Source organism: Schistosoma mansoni, chromosome 4 (genome assembly GCF_000237925.1).
Source record: "Schistosoma mansoni strain Puerto Rico chromosome 4, complete genome".
Taxonomy (NCBI): Eukaryota; Metazoa; Platyhelminthes; class Trematoda; order Strigeidida; family Schistosomatidae; genus Schistosoma; species Schistosoma mansoni.
In genome coordinates this window covers 7,039,525-7,066,716 of record NC_031498.1, presented here as the reverse complement: position 1 = coordinate 7,066,716, position 27,192 = coordinate 7,039,525, and the positions used below count along the sequence as shown (strand labels likewise).

General features: G+C 30.2%; 2 protein-coding genes across 2 annotated transcripts in view; both read right to left on the bottom strand.

The window, feature by feature from the left end:
* Window positions 1-347: 347 nt before the first annotated feature.
* On the bottom strand, window positions 348-2,376 carry Smp_137180 (hypothetical protein; the record flags this gene model as incomplete). The annotated part of the gene is made up of 2 exons (XM_018796679.1): window positions 348-995; window positions 2,338-2,376. The coding sequence occupies 2 exons, from the start codon at window positions 2,374-2,376 to the stop codon at window positions 348-350; spliced, it is 687 nt and encodes a 228-aa protein (XP_018651797.1).
* A 3,522-nt stretch (window positions 2,377-5,898) lies between these two features.
* The window catches only part of Smp_137170 (putative plasma membrane calcium-transporting atpase), a gene marked incomplete at its 3' end in the record, with an annotated part of 139,897 nt that continues 118,603 nt past the window's right edge, over window positions 5,899-27,192 (bottom strand). The window contains exons 8-15 of the mRNA XM_018796677.1: window positions 26,698-26,937; window positions 25,448-25,698; window positions 24,520-24,665; window positions 19,952-20,652; window positions 16,540-16,753; window positions 14,832-15,049; window positions 10,386-10,766; window positions 5,899-6,135 (exon numbers count right to left, since the gene is read on the bottom strand). Of these exons, the coding sequence (XP_018651795.1) occupies window positions 5,899-6,135; window positions 10,386-10,766; window positions 14,832-15,049; window positions 16,540-16,753; window positions 19,952-20,652; window positions 24,520-24,665; window positions 25,448-25,698; window positions 26,698-26,937 (2,388 nt within the window). The remainder of the gene's footprint in view (window positions 6,136-10,385; window positions 10,767-14,831; window positions 15,050-16,539; window positions 16,754-19,951; window positions 20,653-24,519; window positions 24,666-25,447; window positions 25,699-26,697; window positions 26,938-27,192) is intronic.

Below are 27,192 nucleotides of genomic sequence, written 5' to 3'. Positions count from 1 at the left end.
AAAGGAAGATGTTAAATAATTAATGATTCATTATTTAAGATGACATTTTATATATGAAGTAAGAATCTTAATTAATGTATAGATTTTCATAGATATAAATGAAGATTTTACTGAGATTACAAGACGAATAGCGTTTCTAGTAGACAATATCTTCAAATTTAATTTACAAATAATAGATAAATTCTTCTTTAATGTAGAGTAAAAAGTAATATGTTTATTTACTAATGTGTTGAGGAACAATGCTTTATTATATAAACAATATGAAATTATATCTCATGTTCTTTTCAATAATATTGGTAGTTGAAACTTAGGGTTAAACAGTTGGATTGGTGTATATCACAGAAAGTTTAAAGTATATCAGAGCTGTCTGAGGTAGCTGTACTAAATGGTTGTTTAAATGGAGGTGGCGGAGCAGGTGGTTTACTTGATCTTCTGCACTGTTTATTTGGCCGATTCGAGTGTTGATTTCTGCCAACAACAACGGTATTTAGATCCTTACTCTCAAATGTATATGTTGAAGGATTGTTTTGTATTTGAAAATTATTTCCCATATTATATGATGATTCTGGTATAGTACAGCTTATGTTTTCTTGCCCACTTGAATCATGTAACCAACTCGATTTAATCCATTCTTCAAGATCTGGATTTATTATATTGTTTGTAGTTTCCTTTGAAATTTGATAAACAGTTTCTTCAAACTGTTCATCATCGTTATTCCGTTTGAATTTCGTTATTGTTACTTCAGTAAGTGTACTTTCCTCATCTTGATCTGGTCTTTGTTTACTGGTATTACCATGATTATTATTATCATCGTTGACATCACAATGCTCATTGCTATCATGACAGTTTTCTTCATCAATAATTTGGTCATAAGCGGTTTGTTCTGAAACTAAGAGTGGATGTTCTTCTGCAGCTTTTTCTCCCAACTCATTTGAAGTAGCTGGGAAAGTAGGAGAAAAGTCTGTAGAATCTGTTGGTTGTAGTTTTTGTTGTCGCTGTTGGTGGTGATGATAACGATGAGATTGTTTATGTAAATTATTACTATTATTGTCATTATTATTCTTATACAGTTGCTGGGATTTTTTCCTTTTCTTTGATGTTTGTTGTAAGAAATCTTTTGATTGACGATGATGATGATGCATTAATGCTGCTATATTTGCACGTTCATCCTCTGAATCCCTTTGATCTCGAAAAGCATGTACAACTTTCAACTATTTTTTTTAGTTATATGCAAATATGAAGTACAATTACAAATCGTATTAGCATATTTAAAAGATTTTTAAGAATATGAAATTGAATGAACAAAAATAATGATAAGATTTAGATGGATAAATTTAGACAGTAAAGAAAGAAGAAAGTTATAAATGGAGAGGAAGTAAAACCAAACAATATTACACAGAAGTAAAATAAAAACCCGTACGGAACAAAATAAAAAAAAACAATTTGAGACATGATCAAAATTACGTTTACAAAACATAAAACCATTTACACACACATACACAAACAAAATTTCAACACAAGTCGACATTTACAACAATTAGGTGGAAAAAAAACAGAAAAAAGAAAGGAAATCGAGAGAGAGAGGGAAGAAAATAAAATAAACAACATTCTTAATGTTCATATAATTTATATGAATTAAATCAACAAGAATAACACATAAAAATATATTAATGATTTATTCATGGATGGCTTATGATAAAATTATCAAATAAATCTTTGTAAACTATTTTCATAATCTATTTGATGAATTAATCTGTAAATAAATGTTAATTTCAGCCCCCAAATGCCCTAATACGGCCGATAGTGGAGAGATTCCGCTCTCCCTCTCGAAATGCTCACATGGCCACGCGTATATAGCTTCTGTCAGGGAAGTCCTAATCACTGCCTTCTCGTGGCAAGGTTGCTCTTTAGGAAATTGAGATGACGTAAAGCGAGTGCCCGGCGCTTTAACCGGGTTGGTGAACACAGAAAGTCCATCTAGGGGAGTTGGAAAACCCTAATCCCCCAAAAATGGTGCACATGGGCTCCAGTATTCTGAGGGAACAAATGGCGTATGAATCAATCGTTGGTCAATGTCTACCATGGGACTGCATCTCCCTATGATGCTTCACTGCCTTGTGGATCAGACCTTCAGGTCAAAGGCTCCGGGTGTGGCCCCCTAAAAAAACCACTTGTTTCAGTTTGGGCATCTGGGCAGTATCACAGCTCTTACACAAATCGAATGAGATTTGTGCGGCACATATATATCTGGTGCCTCATTGTACAATATTTATGCGTTTAAAGAAGTTGTTTTTTATCTTTTCAATAGATTACTTGATGTAAAGTATCGTGGAATACTTGATCATCAAGATTTTTCAGATCTACTTGACTTTTCATCAACATTAGGTTTATTATTATTATTATTATTATTAGTGTTTAGCCTAAACAAGAGAAAAGTTCTTAAATGTTCAGGTAGGATGTGTAAAACATTTTCTATATCCTACTTTCCGAAGGTTTTTTTATTAAGTATATGTGAATATATTTTTCTTCATATGGATACATATACTAATGGATGAAGATCAGGACTCGAATTGTAAGCTTGATTAATTAATAACTAAACCTACATTTCTATTATTACTTCAAATTTAAATATTGCAACTCATTATAAATAACTATGATAACTATTAATTAAGTTTAATACGATTGGAGAATGTGTTTAATATTTAAAGTGAATGTTACTAGATTCAAGTCATTATATGAGCATCAACATCAGTACATAAATATATCCAGTTGATGAGTTCCAAATAGGACGAAATAAGAATACTGTAACCCACCATTATCCGATATTCAAATTTCTATAGATTTTGAACTTTAACAAAAGAAACATTGTTGTATTGTGTAAAACATTTGATGGATTATAAACTAAATAGCTTAAATACTTAAAAAAATTCCAAAGCATCAGAATGCTATATTTTATTCTACCCTTTAGTTCGTACTGTTATATTTTACACTGAGATAATGATCATTTTGTTAAATAAAAACAAAAAAGAAAATTCCCTGTCAAATCAAATGATTTATGTAATATTTCGCAATGTTTCCTTAACCTCACCTAACACATTAGGCATTTCTCGACTAAGCGATTTAGCCGTTAACTTCAAGTCTTTAATAGTTGAATTCATGATTCGATGTAAGCAAGACCACCATTGAAAATCTGGAAGCACTGAACGGCTGCTTCGACTAAGTATGGGAATCCTCAACAGTGTGCAACCACGACCCGACACAAGAGACTCGAACCTTGGACCTTCGGTCTCGCACGCAAACGCTTAAACTCTAGACCACTGAGCCCGCATCCAACGATGTTAATGTCTAACTTCAATCCATGCATGATCTTTTTCAACCACTCATTCATTATCTGAGGCAAATACCTATCTCTACCTGACACGGATTGGACTCCACTGGTTACAACTTCTCACTAGAACTTCGAGAATTACTTCTCGAAGCTAGTCACTAGTGAGCACATGGTAGTTATCAGTATAGGGTTATGCCGGTTCATTGGTCTAGAGATTAAGCGTTCGCACGTGGGGCAGAAGGTCCTTGATTCCAGTTGGTGGATGAGTACAACTGAGGAGTCCAATGCCAAAACGAAACGGCCGTTCAGCACTTTCAGGTTTTCAATGATGGTCTAGCTTTATTCGACTCATGAATTCAGATATCGAAATTACTACAATGTCCACAAACCCCCCATTCTAATAACTTGAAGTCTAAAATATAAATAATCATGGTAACACATAAAAAATGAGTTTGTCTACATGTTTTTAGCTAAAGGAAACTATTTTGTTTAATTCAAGTTCTAATGACTAGATGATCAAAGTTGATCACCGATTTTCAATATTGAACAAAGAAGAACAAGTCTGATTAGCCTAAACTAACTATTAGTTATAATATAAATAATAAATGAATTAAGTCTAATGGCTATTAATTTCAAATGAGTAAATAATGAACTAACATAATTACATCATATTACTATAAGCCTATCATAATTACAAATAACTTATTTATTATTTCTTTTGATATTTTATTTAGAATAATATTCTATCAACAGATAATTTAGGGAAATGACTATTATTACCGTTAATTCATCCTCATTATATTATCATTTGTTACTAATCAAATTGTTTTGATTGTATGAAAAAACAATTTTGTAAGCTGTTCTAAATGTTTTTCAAATAAACTAAAAGATGAAAGTTATTCACTTACAATGATAGGGATAATAAAGATGAACTGATTTTATATAACATCAACTATACAAAAATCAGTGAATGTAAGTAGTTTCTTGTGAAAGTATTGAGCCATATGAGTAAACAAGATTTACCGAAATATGAATTAAATAGTAAATCAGAAGATAATATATATGAGGCAGCATAATATTAAAAAAAAAATTAAAATGTATTTAGGAAGATGAAAAATAAACAGACGCATTCTTTATGACGTAGACAGAATCCTATACTTTAAATGAAAAAAATATGAATAAGCAAAGATTGTCCTCAGTGGTGAATGACGGATATGTGGTATAATGGAAAATGTGTATAGATATAAACATGTAACACCTTGATATTACTTCAGCATATATATATATATATATATATATATATATATATATACAGCCTCATGAGTAGGACGATACTTGTCATACTCTATGCGCAAGTTAAAAGTACTAATTATTCTTAAAAGGAACATATTAAAAACAAACTCTATAAACTCTATGAATTAAGAGTAATTTATTATTTTTTTTATTAAGTCAATTACATATCAACTTGAGCGAATGATCAATTTATTTTATTAATATTTTATCTTTACATCGTTTCAAAAGACTATAATCGAACAATCGACAGAAAGAAATGTTGGAAACAAAGGAATGATAATATTCTAATGTAAATGCAATTCATGGACTAAGACATTGTTCCAATGAATATATATATATATATATATATATATATATATTCACTTGAAGTAAACCTTTCCCAAAGTGTTTTTTTTGTTGAAGAATAAATAAGAAATTACTACCAAGATACAAATCGAATAATTAATGATTATATACTGTATCGTCTATTTTTTTTTCATTTTCAGATGATAAGATGTATCATTCGGTCACATTCGATACTGAACAGTATAGTTGATTAAAAGAGATGTATTGTAGCAGTAAAAATAATCATATCAGTAACCATAAGAATAATATCAAGAGAGTAGTATTAGTAGTAGTAGTAGTAATAGATAAATGTAATAATGATAGGAAATAAAAAGGAAAATAATTATAGTCTATCATTGGACTGATAATTATGGATTATAATATTACATATAGTAGCAATAATTTTGTTTTAATAAAATTAAACTAGGGTGGATACAAATGAAATGTAAATATATTCCTTCTATCCATATGATATAAAGATATATGTTGAGATCAAAATTAGTGAGTGATTAGGAAAGTCAAAAATAAAATCAATGGTGGAAACAATTTAATGTGTTTTTTTTGGTACTTGAAAAATGTAGAATTTCAAGATGAGAAGAAAAACGACAGTATGTATAAGAAAATTGTGTGTTGAATATATATGTAAATTATTTGAGTCTAATCAATATTAATTATTTTTTAAAAAAAAGAAAAAAACACTCTTCATTTTGATTGTTGAATTTTTAAAGTTCTTTTAAGCTATAATTTAGTAGATGTGAGTATCCAATCTAATTTTCGACCTTTATTTGGCAAAAAAACTTATATATTTTTATAGTTGTATTTTGTATAAAACCGGATGATAAATACTCTTGTCTATGTATATATGTATATATATATAATATCTAAATTGTTTAGAAGAAAATCACCCCAAAAGAAGAATATCACTTAATAGTGATGATAAAAGAGTTTTTATCTTAATGTTCATCATATTCATGTTCTTCATCCTCTTCAGGAACATCTTGTGGTGTTGTATGACGAAGATTACCAGAAACACTAATTGATCCACCTCGATTAACTGATGTACTTTGACGTCGAGCTGCTAAAACTAAAGGATGTGTCATACCTTCAGTATTAAGTTGACTTAAAGTAAAGCGTCTAACACTTCCAATCCATTCGTCTGTACGATTATCTAAATTAGGTTTACGTGCAGACTAATTTAGGGGAATAAAATAATGTATGTGTATTATCAACAATCACATCAAATACCCAAGGGAATAGATACGTGCAGGATAATTCAGTCAAACATTAGATGTTCACAATTATTGAGGATTAATTATACAGATTAGATAAACATGCAAATAAATTTTTTTTTTCAAATAATGTGTTTTTTTCAATTTTATAATCAGGCAAAATAAGGGAAAAGTTTACATACAACACAGGGATAAATGCACCGGATTACCAATTTAGGGGAGATAAAATACAAAGAAAAAAGGATTCAGGAAAAGACAATATAATACATTTAATGTATTTTTAAACCGTTAGTATCGATAAAATGGTTACACATACAAACATATAAAAAAGCAAGGATATATATATATGTATACAGATAGATTCATTCATTCATGAACATAGGTTATTACAAGACAGAAATAATGATTGAATTCAACAAACAGAAAGGTTCAACATGTCATAAATAAAAATATAAATTAAATTATTATTATTAAAAGATAAGTAGAATAAATAAAAATGAAGCATAGGGAATTAGGTAAAGAATAACAAAAAAAAATCGGAATTTGTTTTTTTTTTTCATTGTATTATTTAAAGGATAAACAAAAAAAGCATTCAAATGCAGGTCAAAAATGGATTGGTGTACAGGGTTTGGATTGTAAAAATATTAAAAAAAAAACACCGAACATAATCATATAAATTGACATTAAATATATGAATTGTATGATATAAAAATGGTATACCAAATGTGATTAAACCATTTTTTTTTTTTCAAAAACCATGATTACGTGAATTGTGCGATTCGAACCATATATATGGAGGGGGTGGGGTGGTATTACAAATGAAAGAAAGAAAGGACAGGAAAAAGAAAAAAAATATCTGTCAAGTTAATGAACTTCACTAAATTTTACAATGCCATTTCAACAGATTTAGGTTTATTATATAATTTTAATTATGAAATTGTGAGAAAAAGCATGATAAAGAGAATACACCTTTTTGTTTACGTATCAAACAGACACCATGAATAGTAAATTGAATAGTTACTTGAGATGTGAAACATTATTATTTAAATATAATGTAAGTATTAGTAGTACTAGAATCCAATAAGTAAAATAAACTAATATTTGTTTTATAACAATCATAAGTGATTATGTATACATTGTTTTAACATTTTATTTGTTGTTATGATCTAAAGTATTTGAGACTTAAAAAATATCCAATTTAGTGAAGAATGGTAACATAACCTATTTTGATTTCATCTAGTATATCTTGATGTCAAGGTATTAATGAATGAGCAGTTTCTCTATATTAATACATATACATTATCATATGCACAAATTTTTACTTTTGGATAGACTTGAATAGCTCAAAATGTGACTATTAAGTCACTTTTATCTTTCTAATAATTATTCCATTCATAAGGACTTTTGACTTACAGCAAGTATGTCTTTTATTTTCATGTTACTGTGGTTCTATACTTACACATCTCATGTGTTGTAATGTATGTCTGTACCCTCATTTTATCCAATGTCAGTCACCTAGTTACAATATGCACTATCTACTTTAAGTTATATTAATGTTTGCAATCAGTAAAACTTTGAGCAGGTCCATCCGGCTTCTTCCCTTTCCATCCCTTCGTTTGTCTGCTAAAATGAATTTATGTAATATAAACATCCGAAACACTCGTAGATGACATTTCGCGTCCGCATTATTATTGACGGGATTTGTAGATAGAACATAGGTAAAGTGTACATTTTGTTTACTTTATTAACAATTCAATCATAGTATAGTCAGAAAACAACCACCTTAAAGGATTTCATCATGTAAAATTAAGTGGGGAACCTGTGAGAACAACAAAGTTAACTAATGATGAAAATTGATCTTAAACTTTAAGAAAACCGATTCTATAAAACCAGTATTGAACAATCATCAATAAATCACATAATTTACTTGGTTACTTATCAGAATATTTCTCTAAATTAAGTTACTACAAAGGATAGATTTTAGATAGTAAAAAAGGGCTTAATGACACCGATAGAACTGTCACTTAAATTTATTACATGAAGTAATTTTAACAAACGCTTTAATAATTTGGGAGAAAAAATATCTATACACATCCTAATACTATAACAATTTAATCCAATCAAATATTGTTATTATTTCAATTATAATTTTACATGCTAGACTGTGTATCAGTCATGAATTCAGTATGATTATCCATGAATCCATTCAGTATGTTACATAATATCAGTATGGATGATTAGTTTTCTTTTGTATATATTCAATATAATTTTAAGATAAGAATTTTGTATTACTCAATCAATGCTTATTTGCACAAAATTCACTTATATTATTAAGTGTTATATATACATCATACATACATCAGGCTTGAAAAGATTTTGTTGTTGTTGTTAATTTAATCCAAATGATTAGAATGTAAACAAAGAAAATGACAATAAATAAAAAAAATATGACAACATTTGAAACCATTCGACATTTAATATGAAACAACACTGATTTGTTTAATTTCATCACCACTACTAATGATATATTCATTAGTAGGAGTGTTAATTTCAAAAGTAAACAAAATGAAAATTATTTAAAAGAATGAAATTCATCTTAAGTTGTTGACAAAAAGTTTTCATTTTTTTTGTGTTATGGTAATGAAGTGATCATGTTTAAACAAATCAATCCGAAGTACAATAAACATTTAAGAAACACATACAGACAACAACACGAAAAACAACAATAGTAAGAAGATAAAGTGTACTCATAATATGATCCTTGTTTTTTTGAAATTCATGCATTTAACAACAAAATATAACAAGTATACATAGTACAGAAAATTACAGAACAACTCAACTGGCTTACAAACATAACATTTAATTGTGTAGTTGAGTGTACATGAAGTGTTTGTTTTTATTTCGTCGTTAGAATTGATTTTTTTTAAAGATGATTATTTGTCAAATAATCTCTTTTTCAGATTAAATCGTATTTCATGCAGTAGGGTTAGTTGGTCACAATCAAACATGAATATACATACAACATTGCCTCTCCTCTTCTTCTTTTTATTCTCTACTCATACATAGAAATACACACATACAGTCATCAAGGTAGTAGTCAATCAATTCCCCCTTATTATCGTATCTTCAAGCAAAATAATTCAGAGTAAACACTAACATTATTATCATTCATATTAACTTGGAAAGATTTCGTACTTATAAGTTGTTCCATGATTTGATCACCTAGTTGGTATTTATAAATTTATTTATAAAAATGTTTATTTATAAACTTATTTATTTTTAGTATATTTTGTTTACAAATCTGAAAATCAGATATCATGACAATTTCGATTATATAGAGTTTTTAAATCTATAAAACAGAGGGTTGTATGCCAAAATATGTGGTATTTGTTAATGTTGTTAGTTATCACCTGAAGTGTATCAAAACAAATTAGTTTGATATTGATGAAATATTGAAAGGTGTCAGAATCTGGGAAATTATTTAAACAGTTTAATATTTAAAATACAGTAAATCATATCTTCGGTACTGTTACTGTTCTATTCGATGGAAATCTTATGCTAAAAGTGATTTACATGTACCTTCATTTTACAGGAAAAATTTAGATCATTTACTTTGAGAACAATGCTTGAAATTTTTCTCAAGTTAAAAGAGGAATAGAACAAAGTTGACATACAGAGTGAAGTTTTATTTCAAGACAAAACCACATGCTTAATAGGGTAAAAAGTGTTTATTTCAATTTGTATATAACCGTATATCAAAATATGCGAGTAGTAATAAATAAATAATCAAAATGAAGATTAGTCATATCTACTAATGTAAAACAAATTACGTTCACCGCTCTTTTGATATCTGAAACAAGATCATAGATGATTTTATCTAACACACCAAACATTTTGCTTTTCACTAATGAATTAGTTGTGTTTTTAACATTTGTTATCAGAATTATTTAATTATATCATGCACAATATAACTCCTTGTCTTCCTTTCGATCATAAGTCCCAAAATATTCTTATATCTTTTTTCTATATAAAGGTTGGTTTTTACTCCTACTGATACAGTTACCATCTTCATTTCTCTAAGATTTCCCCAGGTTGTGCTAATAATTATGTGACAGCTTGAGCAAAGCCATATATCTGTCAAGTGGTTAAATGCATAAGACTAACTAACTTGATGACATATTATATAGCTTATTTACTATAACAAAACTTACCTGTGTTTGTAATCTTGATAAACCTCGAATCCATAATATTTGACCAGTATTACGTAGATTTGCACCGACAATATCCTCTCTATCTTCATCATCTTCCTCCTCTTCTTCCTCTTCATCTTCCTCTTCTTCTTCACCTTCAGGCTGCGTATAAATTGCACCAAAACCACGAGCAACGGCATTTGCCGCTTTACTAACAAAACCTGTACTAGCTCGATGCACCACACCACCATCTGCAAGTTGTGGATGTACAGAATCTTGAGTAACTAAACCGTCTGTTTCCACTCCTAATACATCTTGTGTTGCAATTAATGTTAAACGTCTAGACTTGGTTATTCTACGTCTTCTCTTAGGAATTATCCATACTGGTATTGAAATAATAACCTTGAGTTAGAAGTAATGAATAATGAAAAAAGAAAACCGAATGAATTGTTTTGTCACATTTTGATTAATTTATTTAAAAATAATCAGAAGGGGGTTTTGTGGAGATTTTAGCAATTTTATATAGTTGAAATCATGAGTCATTTGAAGCTAGACCACCATGGGAAACCTAGAAGCACTGGACAGCCGTTTCGTCTTATTGTGTGACTCTTCGGCAGTGCGCATCCACGATTCCACCTTGTGAGATTGGAACCCAGGACCTGTCAGTCTCGCACGCGAACGCTTAACTCTAGACCATTGAACCGGCATCCAACGGGTGTTAATGTCTAACTCCAACTAATTCACGAAATGGAGCGACACATCTACCATTGTCTTCAGTGTGTTGACAAGTCCCACAATAGGACAAAACGGCTGTCCAGTGCTCCCAGGTTTTCCATGGTGGTCTAGCTTCAATTGACTTATGATTTCAACTGTATTAAAAATAATCATTTGAAAATTCAAGCATACTGTCTGTACAGCGTTGAAGAATTTCTTGAATATTTTCTCAATAAAATCTCAGAGTTATTACCATTAATTCATGAAACATTTATATTTATTTTTAAAATAGGATATTTACTGACTTGAATTTCAATTTTGAATAATTTGATGTTTCATGTAACTGTTGATAAGTTTTTTTATTAAAAAAACTATTTGGCAATTCTCGTGATAATAATAATAGAAATAATATCTATGAAAACTTTTAACCAACCTGACCCCAAAGTAGAGTGCCTATTCCAAAAAATAAACACCATAACCAATGTTCTAAAGCTAATGGTCGTGTACTGAATGCATAGCCACCAAACTGGATAATTATAACCTAATACAAAGAAAAAACGAATGCAAAAACGTGAAACCTTTAATGAAAATTATTTTAATAAAATTTATAATTATAGCAAAATTAAATTTCTTTTATTTCCAATACTTTAAATAAAAAACAGAATAATTTAGTGTAAATAGGACATTAGGACTGTTTTATATTCCAACAGTAAAAAATTGATAACTAAACACATTCTTTGTGTTACTGTAAGACTAATCGATAAGATTAATTGATTGTTTGCATAACAACATTACCTCATGTTTATTTTGTGTACGGTTAAAATATTCTGATAAGTCTTGCTAATTGAACGCTATACTCGTAACCCCCACGCTAAAACTACACAGCAACTTCAACACGAGAGAAAAGGCGCAAAATATGCGAGCACTTTACTCCAAAGGTTCATTTATGTACAGAAAATATATGGTTTTTATAGTATTTTAGAAGTCCTTGGGTTTTCCTGAAAATTCTGGAATGCTACTAAACATAGTAGCAGTATAGTAATCAGCCAATCAGAAACTCTACATGTGACGTCTCACTTTCATGATGTTTCTTGCAAAAAGTCTAGTCAACGGTGATTGGATAAAATGCTTCTTAGTGTTTCCTGAGCCTTCCTTATCTTTTGCGAGAAGTTTTCTGGATCACCCTAACATATTCCTAAATCTTTTAGCTTGTTAGTATGCAACAAAGTTAGCTTTCATTTTGTTACATCCTTCTTCCTTCCTCTTCTCTCATTGGCGGGCATCATCACGTCCATATATCAAATAGGGTACACGCAAGCAATCGATATAACAACTGGCACTCATACGTTATAACACATTTGGTTTATTTTTCTTTATGTATAAATGGGAAACATTAAACCGATAGAAGTTATATTAGCATATCTTTAATTATACGAACACATTATAGTCTTCAATTTACTAATATAAATTAAATATTTCGAATGTTTTAATCTTAACTGATATCAGATGTATAGTTCAGCTGTAAGGCCTTCTTTAAGCTTACAGAATCCCATAGACTACTGCTTCTGATTAAAACTTAGAAAAATATATGATGATTCTTTTCATTAATGAACATCGGATTAGTGTTTCAAAAGGTTTTCACAAACTTTTGGCCTAGACAAATCTGTTGGCTTCTTCATATCGACAAGAAATGGGTAAAGAATCTATTTTGAATTGGCTTTTGACATTACCCATTGAAATATTTTTATCATTTCTGAAATCATACATAATACATTGTTTATTAGCAATGGTATTGTGGAGATCAAGTAATAGCAATTCTGAATATTCGTGGCGTAACAGCTACCAGGTTTTTCTCAGGAGTTCATTGAATACTTTCGAAACCAGAACCAACTTAAAATGTGACCAGTTTTTTTTAAGACTAATAATATGAATATACTTCAATACTTATCAATGGGATGTACATTTTGTGGTGAAATGTAATCCAAAATGTAAAGAATAATAAGAAAGAAAATTACCCAATATGATCTATATGTTCCCAAGATTATTTAGTTCAAGATTACATACTAAGATTACAGAGTAAAAGAGAAGCAATAAGTATCGTTAGATGAGCATATTGATTAGAATAATTTTGTTTTTAATTAAATTCTTAAACGCTGTATGAATCCCCTTTATTTTTGTTTCAACGTGAACACACCTTTTAGCAAACAAGAAACTTTATTTTCGTTGCTTATCTGGTCAATCGGCAAATTGGAGTATAGGGAATCAATTAGTAGCTTATATAAATCAAACAATAACGTAATGCATGTGGACAGTTTACAGTATCAATAGATTTACCGACATTAACTAACAATCTAATAAATTACTTATTTGTAAATCTCTTTATCAATGTTAACTAGTATAACTAAAAGGAGATTAGTTCAGGTAACTAATTTAAACATTCATAAACAAAACAAAACATGACTTTAATATTTCCGTCAGCAAATAACTGATCTCTTTTGTAGATGCTTAGAATGTTTGTAAATCAAAATACTGAAAAACCTGATAATCCTCTCAATTTACATGATTCATGTACAATTTAACATTAAACATTTCATCATCCAATCATTATCAGTGTACTATCTTATGAAGTTAGTAATAAACATTTTAAAATTTTCCAACATGAATTAAACAGGTATATTTGAACCGACAAACCAATTTTAGATATTTTGAATTGCTTTTCAGGGAACTGTTTTGATGCAGCATAAGTTTCATTAACTTTACAGTAATAGAAATATCAATAACAAATTTATTCCACAATGATTGGTGTCTTCAGCTGTTATGCAGTAATAAATTACTAACATCCTTTTGTTTAAAAGTATTAGTAAATGAGTATAGACTAACTGAGCAGTTCATTGAAAGAAAATGGCTAGCTTATGGTTGGTTATCATGATAAATTTTTCGTAATTATTAACGTCCGACATACATATCTCATAGACATTACTGGTATTCCTATGTATTTACTATAGATCTTATGGAATTTCCCTTGCTGAGCTGAGTTGATGGATTATCATGTCAAGTGTTATATTTCCCATAACTGACTGATATGATGTGTTCTTTTTTCTTTCGTTGAAATGCTTGATAGTAGTATTGTCAACTAAGTATTATTATTTCTGACTCCAGTATACGTCTGAGAAAAAAAGTTGATACAAATAATCATAAATAGTAAAAAACAACAAGCTGCCTATTCCTTTTTATTTAGAGGTATTGGGATCGCATGCATCTAAAGCTGTTTAAAGATGTTAAATAAAAACCAGCGCAATGAAAAAAACTGATATTTAGCCTTCATGCTTTATTGCAGTCCATCGCTGACAGACGGTTATCTACAGTTAACAATGAAAGACTATACTTTTTCCAGATGAGCATTTAAAAAAAGTTTTGACTCTAATGTGTTAAGATACAAGAAGATTCGCATTGCGAATCACCACGGCAAGAAGTAATCAACAAGTGGACAGAACAAATAAAAAATATTAGCAACATTAACTGTGATATTAAACTCGGATGTAAATAGGAAACTACAACTACTGTTCCACATTATTCAACATTGAGTCCTCAATCGTAGTTATTATTCTTTTTAGATCAAAATGATGTGCGTATATGAAATTCAGTTTTCAAAATGATTATCTTAACAATTAAAGAATACAACTGTGTCCCAGTAAACAAATAAATAAGGAAACTAGTCTTTCTGTCATTTATTTTCCGAAGGAATTCACTTACTTGTAGCACAAATGTTGAAATCCAAATTATAACAAATAATAAATTGTTAGTCAATCCAGAGAAAATATTTCGTTGTCCATGTATTTTTCTAGCATTAATTTCATTAAATAATGTCATCATAACAAATGAATTGAATATCACGGTGAAATGTTCTGTTGGACGATTTATACCTTTAGCGCTTAAACCACGACCATTTTCAACATCTAACAGTAATTCACCTGAGAGGAAAAGTACATAGGTAAAAACATTGTGCCAATAAAAAGAATACGTAAAACAGAAATGTTAGAGGCTTCAAGAAACAAAATAATGGTAATAAAGATAAAGAACAAAAGTGAATGTAACACCAAAATTAATTTTTAATTGATGCTGTGAATTAACGTCGGTTGTACATTGTGTCACAATCAGCGACCAAATTATACAAATACACTAAATTTATTATTTCGGAGCAATAATATCATATCTTGTATTATTGTTACCTTAAACAAAGTATATTTATTGAGGTACTAAGCAAATTTATACAAGTAGTTAGAATCAAATCTTTGTCAAGTCAATAAATTGCACATCCAGATGGGGGTTTGTGGAAGTTGAAGTAATTTAATAGTTGGATTCATGCATCGATGTAAGCTAGACCATCATTAAAAACCTGGGAGCACAAGACAGCCATTTCGTCTTCATACGGGACTCTTCAACGGTGCTCATCCACCAACCCGCACGTGGGACTCCAACCCAGGACCTTCTGTTTCGCTCACGTACGCTTAAACTCTAGACCACTGAGCTGACATCCAACGGTGTTAATGTATAGCTTAAGTCAATCCACGATATTGCGCGACCGTCCACCATTAGCTTCACTAAGCAACTGCCTTAAAATAGTATTTCCTGGAGTTATAGTGAAAAGCGGTGACCAGTGGAGTTCAACCGTGCCTGTTGTGAGGCAGCTACTCACTGAAGACAATGTTGGATGGCCACTCAATATCGTATACTACATAACTATTGGCTGGTTGATTGTCATAACCCTGAAATGATTTACTAAATGCAAACACTTATGATTGGTAGTAGATTCGAAGAAAGTTTATAGATGTATATGATGTGGCTTGATCATAAGTTACTCTTAGCCTGGAGTCCTGAAATACTAGATACGCTATTTTATTTTCCCTACTCATAAACAAATGTACTGCAAAAAGAAAACTCTACTAATCCAATTTATTACATAATTTAAAGACAACCACTTCAGACAAAAATTGATAAAGGACAAGTACGTCGGCAATTTTTTACTAAAATATGATAATGACTAACTTATTCAGAAAGTAATTTAATAATAAGAATTAGAATACATTTGACGAATGGTAGTATCTGTCTTACAGATGAAATTTTCGTTATTAGTTTCGAAGTGCCTCAACAACAATCATCTGAATATTTAATTTCATTAATTTATTATTCCAATAACGTGGTATTACAATCTGTTTTATAAAATGAAACCAAGATTTTTCGAAAAAGAGATTTCATGGCATTATTTCATTTAGATGTTTAGCTACTTAAAAGTTATTAAGTAATACAAAGTTTAACAGACAAAAATATACTTGAATCAATAGGTAAAAAATAAGCGTTTTACGTTTAAGTACTTTTTTGATGTATCGTTATTTTAATCAGATTAAAAATAAACATAATTACGAAAATTAAACAACAGTTAATGACCAAGTGCTTGACATACCAAACCATATTAGAAAGAAAATAACACCCAGTTGATAAACAGACTGTCCGATTATATTTTTAATCATATTACGACTGATAATAGGCTTTGTTCTACCATATGGTGCTCGTTCAAGTAACTCTTCTGTGGGTATTTCAGTTGCCAAGGCTAATGATGCTAAAGTATCCATGATTAAATTGACCCATAACATTTGAACAGCTTTAAGTGGGCTATCCTGTTTAATGGAAAATGAAAAGGTAATTATAAAAAACAATTATTTATTTTAACCATATAAGAAATTAGTTTGAATAGACTCTCAAATGAACACAAAAACTAAAATATAGCTTCCAGATAAGGATAGCAACTCTATGTAATGCTCAAAAATATTTCTTTTAGTCTTCTGTGTACGTATGCATACCATCACAAATAATAGAAGTATGTACTCTCAAAAAAAATATATATATATATCTGAAGAGATAGCTTCTAATCGCTTTATTTTCATTCAGGTAGTTTCCATTATTTTTGTCAACTATATTATAGGCACAAATAGTAAGAGTATAATATACTGATAACTTTGGGTAAGCTGTCAACCAATCAGGTAATGCTAAGTAGTTACACAACAATTAACAACTGAAAGCAAAAAAACAACTGTGGAATAACAGAAGTGATCTGAATCATTAACCATTTTATTCCAAACTATTCTATAAAGTAAAGGCTGGAGTTTTTAGTTGAGTTCACAAACCAGAGTTGGGATTTTCACATTAAAGTGACGTTAATTATAATGGAATGCTTAGCAACACTTCTGTCCACAGACTTTAGAAACTTAGGGTTGGGATTTACGGAAAGAGTTAACTTCATTAAACTCTCCTGACTACGCATTAAATCAAATCAACCTCTTTAATACACAGTCTTCCCTATGAATAAGTATGTTTTTTCATCTAGTTTAAGCACTATTTCAAACCCACATTTTAGTTAAATCATAGACATTTTATTGATCCCGAGCATTCTAAGAATCAACTATTGTCGATTTCCATCTGGTTATTATTAACATACAAGTTATCTATCACCGTACTTTAAATTTCGCGCAGAATACTTGAGGAATCATCCTAATTCGAATTGGTATACTCAATTCCGCCAGTATTTTTAATTGCATCGGACAAACAGAAATTTGAATATTCATTATAAATTCTCTCTAATAGCCTTACCGCTTTTCCTATCGATTTAGGATTTCATATAATTGAAATACTAATTATACTAGTACTGATTTATTTTCAATGTATTCTATGGGTGTATAGTTGTTAACTATTCTTCTGCTTCGATAATAAATGAAGACTGTGTTGATATATCTAACGACTTTAAGTGAGTCAACTGTTCAACCTCTGAAGTGTCATTGATCCATTTTGTGTCTCGCACATTCACGATTTGTATGTTTCACATTTCAATTACATTTTACAAATATCTTGGTATACTGATATGGAAGAAGATAATTATCAATGCTTAATCATGTGGACACAAAATGAAGTTACTGACTGTTATAGCTGATTCTACAATAATAACTTTTTTCATTTCAACGTATCTTTTAATTTTCAGAATAATGTGACAATTTTATATGTTTATGGGCTACTCTCATTTTAAATAATTTCGGTAATTTGGCTGGAATCTCTAAGAAGCTTTTATATGAACTTGATACTCTCGTCTCCTAATATTTAGGATGATATAAACCTGACAAACCTATTTTAATGATGGTATTCACTTCGTCTTTCTTGATTACATAGTTTTTTCGATTTCTTTACAAAACGGATTTGTTATTGGCTTTTTTCTTTGATGCAAAATATTCGTTTACCATGTTTTATGATATATTAGGTTGTCATGACGTTTCTAAGTGTAGTATCTTCTGCAGTACAATCAATTTTTTTATTATTCCAAGGTTAGTACTGCTTTTCAATGCATATCATTTTTAACTGTTTTTAGCTCCTTCTATCATATGCAAGTAACATGACAACAATCAAAATTTATGGAATTTTAAAATCTTGTTTTTTAAACCCGAAAAATTGGATACAAGGTTCTATTAAACATTTTATTTTTTTTCTACACTGAACTCTGTATTTATGATTCAAAATCTTCAAGATAATACAATAAACTCCATGAGTCATAAGATTTTGTCTTGTGATGCCACTTATACTTCTACATCACACTAAAAATGAGTGACTAGCTGAAGTTTACAAACAACAAATGGTAACTTACACGTATATCATTCTAAGTAAGTCAAGTATTGCTCAATATGCTGCAGAGGATAGTATCAAATATTCAAATATTTAATTACAACAATATTGTTAGTATGGCGGTTTGTGGGAATTGTAGTGATTTTAATACTTGAATTCATGAGACAGGTTTCTACCTGAGACAATGGATGATTTGTTGAGTGAGATCATGGATCGATTGAAGTTAGAATTTAATACCGTTGGATGTCAGCTCAGTGGTTTGGAGGTTGAGCGTTCCCGTATGAGACCGAATGTCCTGGGTTTGAGCCCCACGTAAGGGTTTGTATACTGCTGAGGAGCCCCATGCTAGGACGAAATGGGCGTTTAGTACTTTCGCATTTTCAGTGGTGATCTAGCTTACATCAACTCATGAATTCAACTATTAAAATCAAAACAGTCTTGGTAACGTTGAAGTGAATTTTTTCTTAGTAAATGTTTATACATTATTTCGACTTTTCAAGACTACTACTACTACGTATCACAATTTCAGATTATACCTCTGGATTACGTTTCACTTAAATGATATCTTGTATAAATACTTCTTATAATTTAATTTGCCTAAATTTAAGTAAATTCCTTGGATGAAACTGAACAATAAAACTACCATTTCAACGTTGTTTGATCAGCATATATGTATATGTATCTTAAACATAGGTTATATTCCTTCATTATGCACCATTGATGATGATTTTAAATATTTCACTAATTTGTCAAGATATCAATTTTTTTTCTAAAATATCTTTGAATATGAGTTCAAAGTGTTCAATTTTTTCTTTCTTTTCAAAATTACATCTTAAAATTGAATATCGAATGATTTCCTAATTTAATTTACGATGTAGTTACATTTGATTCTATTTTTCATATCTGTAACCTTATAAATTAATTAATTTGAATAAGGCCAAAAGAATTAAATTTCATCTTAGGTTATATTCTAGATGTAAACTTTTTATACAATAATTTGAAGTTAGCTAGAAATATGCCACGAGTAATTCAAATCATCAATTCTTTTTCTTTGGAAATTATTGAAAGGAAACTTATATAGATTATTTATTATCTTTGTTAATGATCAATGAAGGTTCCAATAAATGCCAATTTAATAGTGTATAAAAACAATATATCACTGATACAACATAGATTATATCTAAATAAAAATTATTTCTTCTTTAACTTACAGTTATTAGACATGCACCGACAAATGCAACAATAATAGCGACCATGTTGACAGTTAGTTGAAATTGAAGAAACTTTGAAATAGAATCATATACATTTCTTCCCCACATGACGGCTTTAACGATACTTGTAAAGTTATCGTCCGTTAATATAATATCTGAAGCTTCTTTTGCAACATCTGTTCCTGCTATACCCATAGCGAAACCAACATCAGCCTTCTTCAATGCAGGTCCATCATTTGTACCATCTCCAGTTACAGCAACAACTTCACGACGAGTTGAAATATGACTGTCTATAATTCCACTTACTAAGGTATATTTATCCTGTGGTGAGGAACGTGCAAGAACTCTTAACTGTGGCCATACTTGATCCATAAGATCTTGTCTAACACGATTTGTACGTGGATCACGTACACGAGCATTGAATTCTTTTCCTTCTAACACAATATAGTTATCACCTGGCTTAAGAATACCACATTTAGCAGCTATCGATCTTGCTGTGTTAACATTATCACCGGTTACCATACGTACAGTGATCCCGGCACGTTGACACTTTCGTATAGCTGCAGGAACCTCTGGTCTTACAGGATCTTCAATTCCTACTATTCCAATACATGTTAAATCAGAGACGATAATATCTTCATCATCAAAATCAGGTGTCTGTCCACGATTTAAAGGAACCTCATTCGGAAATAACCCAACAGCTTTAATAAAAAAAAGAATAAGACAATCTTTGTCAATATTTTACACATTATTCCCAATTTATTAAGAATGCAAGCAATTGAAATGTTTTAGAAAAAAGTGATTGACTTAATTCACTTAGTATTGTTTGTTTGAATCTTCCCATTGATGTTTAGGACTGCAACTGGTCGGTCTCTAATTGGCATATGTGCATATTGTGAGTATTGCCTCAATACAGCCTCAATTCACAAGCATTATAAGCAAAGATGGACAGTGGCTAGCAGTGGAATCCAGGACGCGTGTTTCGTCCTATTTGGGACTCGTCAGCTGGATGTACCTGCATCTCAGAGTTGATGTTCACTCTGAGACTTGAACCCAGTACTTTTCGCTTCAAACGCCATCGCGTTATCCGCTCAGCTACTGAGTCCTGATAGCCACTTTGTTTGATATAATCAAATATTATCTGGATAGTAATCTTATATTACTGTCATCAAGAATTGTTATTCATTTGATTAAAAAGGATTAGAAGACTATTATTGAAAATAAAATTTATTATTATTTTTCATCTTATGACAGAGATACGTTTTCCAACATCTAACACTGAAGGTTTTATCTAATTCATTATATTCGTAAATATAAACAAAATAAAAAAAACTTTAATATTTTCAGAAAAAAATTAATCCATGATATTTTGTTACATATTGGTACGCTACATATATGATGATAAGTGTAGATATTTTCAATTAGGAATTTAGAGTAAAAAATTATAGGATGCTTATTTTATGATGTCAAGTTGTCAATATTAGTTAGTCAGTTTTATTTCATACTTGATTAACCTAATAAAACACAATATGCCTAAATTTTCTTAGTCAACGAATGAAGCAAACTATGCAACATTGTTATCATAAGACTATATATGTATCCGTTATATCCTAACGAAAATTAAATTATGGGTAACTTTTGAGAACTGTCTATGAATTATTATTGTACACATATTCTTATTGTTAAACTTTTAATAAGGTACTGGGTTCGAGTTCCAGAGTGAACATCAACTCTGAGATGCAGGTACATCCAGCTGACGAGTCCCAAATAGGACGAAACGCGGGTCCTGGATTCCACTGCTAACCACTAACTATCTTTGCTTACTAAACTATATATATTTGTATTCCTCTTATTATAAGCTTTTAGTTGATTTATTGGTTATTGTTATATGATTTATTAATCTCAAGTTATTCTCAATTTATTAGTCACAGTATCTCACAATCACCGGCACTTTTGGCTTGATCATGTACAAATGTTATTTTGCATTTCATGGTGTGATGTGGTCTGAATTTGCTTGTATATAAACCAAGTATGTTTGAAAATTTATGATTCGATATAACGAAGGCTGACATTTGTGTCCTGGACTGAATTGGATGGGTTAGGCGAAAAGCTGCTATATCAAGTGCCAATAAAAATTCTAGGCTGCTCCTACTGGTTTATGCGTCTATGATCCGGTCAATAAGTCGGTGACTCTTGTTGGCGATCGTATCGCTTGATGTATTAACAGGGAACAAGGATTACAAGATATAACAATATCATTTGCGTATACTTCATATTCGCACGGTGTTAAAGCTAATGAGTCACAATTTACATGATACTAAGCAAACAACATTTACAGCAGTTTATAAAAAAGTGTTTCTTTTTAATTGTCCAAAGAGACAAATGATAAAAGAAAGAATATCTATTCATTTGTCCGGCTAATATGACGAACGAATTGTATTATTAAATGTGTCAAATTTTAATGAACATATTCCGTTCATTTTTATTCTCAATCTTTTTCTCAGTTCGCAACAATTAATTAACAAATTTATAAAAATATAAGAATGATTGTCTGTAGATCAAGACTTCATTTTATGAAAAAAAATTTTGTCTCATCAAATTAAGCCGAAATAGATCCATTTGAAGATGTTTTCACAGTTCTATATTGTTTGATTGCGATTATGTTTGTTGTCTTTGTTTTAATCATCTGCTTGAGAAAAGAAATCAAATAGGTTTTACAAGATTTTCCAACACTTATGAAACAAGCCATTTGAAATATGAAGCTATTATTTTTGTCACTTATGAAGTCGGCATTCAAAATAAGTAACTACATTATTTGAATGAAATAAACGGAACAAAAGTTTTTTTAGTCAATCAACCATTATTACGGAGTTCGTTGAAAATTGTTCTATGCCTTATAAATTGTTATAAATTGTCAAATTCATTCTATTCAAGTTCGGTGATAATTTGATATTCGAAAATCATTTGGACGAGAAATTGGTGTAAATATTTTACATCATCTTTACGAGGTTCAGTGATATCCAGAGTGAGATAGCTATTACCAATAGTACTGAATCCCAGTCGAACAATATAATGAATCTAATGCATTCGGAAATATCAACCCTCCAATACGACTTCATGTCAGAGTGCTCAATATAAGGCATGAAGCTCATGATTTGATTCCTAGTGAAACTGAGTCTACAATATTGAAAAGTTCTGTACTAAGACGTAACAACTCTTCACTACATTTTTAACAAAATTTGTTCCGTAACGTAAATTGTTTTAAGTAAACGGACGTTTCAGAAATATATCTAAGCTTTTGAAAAGAGTAATTGGAACAAATAGTTCAATCCTTGCTCCATTAACCTCAGTTTCTTCATCTGAGAAACTTTCAAACAACAGGTTGGATTGAAGGTTAAGTTTGTGACGAATTCTTGTGAAGGATACTGAAAGTTTTTTAGCATTTTTCATCCCGAACTATCCATAACATTCCTAAGATATCTATCAATGAATCAAAGAGCATGAATATAGTCCACAATTTTATGACAGAACAACCGCCCCTCAGTACTAAGGTTCTCTGCAAATTGAAATTGTTTTATAAACGTTATTTTTAAAAAATGACAACCGAAAACGTAATAAGGAAGTATGGCATACGGTACTGGGTAGAAAATGTTTATCGGTTGATAATAACGTTCGTTAACTGAGGTAGGTGGAAAATTTACTTTGTATGTTTAACCAATATCTACCCTGATTTTTAATGGCAAGTGGTATGAAGTGTAACTTAACAAAGAATAAGAGCTATCAAAATGGTACACGTCATCGCTTCATAAAGTCATTGGCTGTTGATGAGAGATTATAAATGTTACAAGTATATCATCTTTCTTTAGAATACTTAGTTAACAGTTATTTCATATTTCTCCCACTAAAATTTAGTTCTCATTTTTTTTAACTACATTACCGACAATTAATTTCCCACTTCACCTTGACTTCTACGTTTTCCCAGTCCTAATCAACCCATGTTACTGACCTGGTATGAATTTTGACACCTCCTGGGTCGTTAATAACACACTTATTGCTCAAATCACTGTGAATGCATGGAATAATCAGTGATTAATATGAAAGCTTTTATAAAATCATTTTTCCATATGTATTTATCTATTATAATAATTTTAACTTTTACACACTTTCAAACACCCTTTTTATTCGATTTTGTTGCACAGCTATGTCTAGGTATCTGCTAAGAAGTTTTAAAAATTTACTTTAAAAATGATAGTAAATATAAACTAACCTAGACATGATTCAGTATTTTCGTTCTAACTACTCTATTGTCTCTAACATTTACAAATTTATAACCAATACCTATTCAGAATATACCCAATGCAGTATTATGAAATGTTTTAGTATGAGAGTAAACGAAAGATGAACAACGTTTTACTATACAAAGCATGAATAATAAACATACTTAATGTTTAAACAGCTTTAGACATCTTTATCAATAATTCTAGTTACAAATAAACATTATATCAAATGAAATAAAGTAATTTAGAAATTAGATTCCAATAAAAAAAGACTAATAAAATATAACTTACCAGGATCTATATAACTTTTGTATGCAATACCTATGGTACGTAATCCATCACTAGCCATTTGTTCAATTACATCTCGAACTAAATTATCTTGATCAGCTTTAGTGAATGGCTTAGGATCACCATTAGCATCGAGGATGAAACTACATCTGGAGTTTTAATGGGAGAATAAGCATTCAACTCAACTTTAGGATTAATATATTTTAAATAGGCAAAGTAATTATGACATGCATACAACACATACCTCAGTTTGTTGTAAACAATCTGAGAACAAAAACTTAATAGACTGATGTAAGCAATTAATGATAACAGAAGTAGTTAAAGTATTAGTTATCAGTTTAAGAATGATTCAGATGCATCGAAAAATAGCCAATAAAGACAAATCAAAGAATCTTCAAATTTAGAGTTTTGCTTGAGCTGTGTGATCAATAGAACAAATCAAAACAGTATCCTATACCATCATAAATGTGGTCTAGACAAAATCTTCTAATACAAACATTAAAAATATAATAAATAGCATTCTTCAAATCCATTCTTTCCGGTAGCACTGAAAAACACTTAACTAGTTATAAAAAGCAATTAACTACTATTAAATTATCTGGTTAATATCACTCGTTACAAATTGACCACAGCAGAAGGTACTATTTAAAAACCGTTGAACTATTGATTGTCCCTCATAAAGAAGAGGAATCAAAAACTTTAGTTTTTTAGTGAGTGCTTAATCGGTATACTATAACAAATTCTAATAATTACCGTTCGATATTGAAGTCATAAGTTGGTATGATGAGAGATTTCTAAGAAATTTCACGGATTATGATCACAAAAATAAAACCACCTTGAAAGTCATATACTTTTACAGATATTAAAAATTTAGAAATAATCAAATAGTAATTATCTAGTTAACCAAAGTATACCTGATTTCACAACTTACTTTTTCAAAACCATTTCGGAAGCACCTTTAGTGAAAACAGTATAACCTGGCCTATCAGGTTCCAAGTTTTTAATCACTGTACTCATTGACTTTCGTAAAGAATTAAATGTGAATACTTTCACCAAACTTTCTTGTGGCCAACGTTCTCGTATATCCTCATAATTTACGCCTAAATGACGTACAAATCCAAGCAAAGCACATTCAGTTTTATTCCCTAGTTGTTGTGGTAATTCACTTGGTTTGTCTGGAATCTGAGACAGTAATACAAGTATTTTGAAAAAAACAGATACGTTATTAGGTAAATTTCTTTTTGCTTAGAAAAGAACATTTTTCATTGTATTGATGAGTTTACTGTGTATTAATGTTTTATTAATTACGACTAACGCTCGTTTACTACTACAAAGTAGTTTCACTTTTGGTATTTGGCTGACTCAGATAACCAATCACACATTAAAGGATTTTCTTATTGTGCATTTACAATAAATTAGTTGGTCACTGTCTAACGATGTTTCTCCATTGACTGTATAGTGAAGACTTTCAAGAACATACATTGTTAAGTGGCTTTTTGATACTTTCTTGTATTTAAAGTAATCGTTAATTGATTTCGTAAATAAATCCATAATTATCGTGCTTCACATAGGCATAATTTTTTATATACTGCAGTAAACGAGAACACCGATCGGGACAACTAGATGTATTTGACACGCAATTACAGAACTTCTTAGTAAAATCTGAGAACTGTACAGTAATTACCTCATTTGCGAAATGTCCATGACTGTTCCTTTGTTTCAACACTAATCAATCTGTGTTATTTTTCTCTTTCTTCGAGCTTCTTGACCTTCTGTCTTCAGGCATTGCACTTTCGATTGGTGATACATACTACTTATATCTGTCGACATCAATAGAACACACCACAATACTATCTCAACAGTTGATTTCATGAATCGATCCATGCTAGACCACCACTGGAAACCGGAAAGCACTGGACATTAATTTCGTCTAGCTTAGGTCGACTCATGAATTACTACACTCTCCACAAATCTCCTTTCTGATTTACTCTCTGTTAGTTGCTGATCAAAGTGATTGTAAAAATAACAGATTTATTTTAAATTGAATGCAATTCAGCAGTGAATTGCTTTACTCAAAAAATTTTCTTTCATAAATATTCTGATAATTTTTGGAAAAAAAATTATCATCTTATGCCATCATAAAAAACAAGAATCATATTATTAAACTGAAAAACCACTTACAGTCACACGTGATGTATAACTACTATTAATTGAAACACCATGCACAAATCTATGTCCAATTCTGTGATTTAAATCTTTCAGTTTTGGTAATTGATCAGTGTTTTGGGTTAATTTCTCACCAAAATAACATTGAACAACTGTCATACGATTTGTTGTTAAAGTGCCTGTTTTGTCAGAACAGATGGCTGTTGCATTACCCATTGTTTCACATGCATCCAAATGTCGTACAAGATTATTGTCCTAATAAAAAAATTTTTTTCAAGTATAATTTATAAGTACACATGACCATTGAAATACAGTAAACTACATCATTTTAAGCAAAATGTCAAAAATGTAAGCGAAGTTGGTTTTATCATTGAACTGCACGGATTACGAACAAAGAAAAGAAGTTATATGCTCAAAGATGAAACTAACAGAAGAAGTAAGTTCGAAAAGAAAAAAAACATTAAATAGTATCTTAATATGCCATCCACCATTTAAAAAATGAAAAGGTCA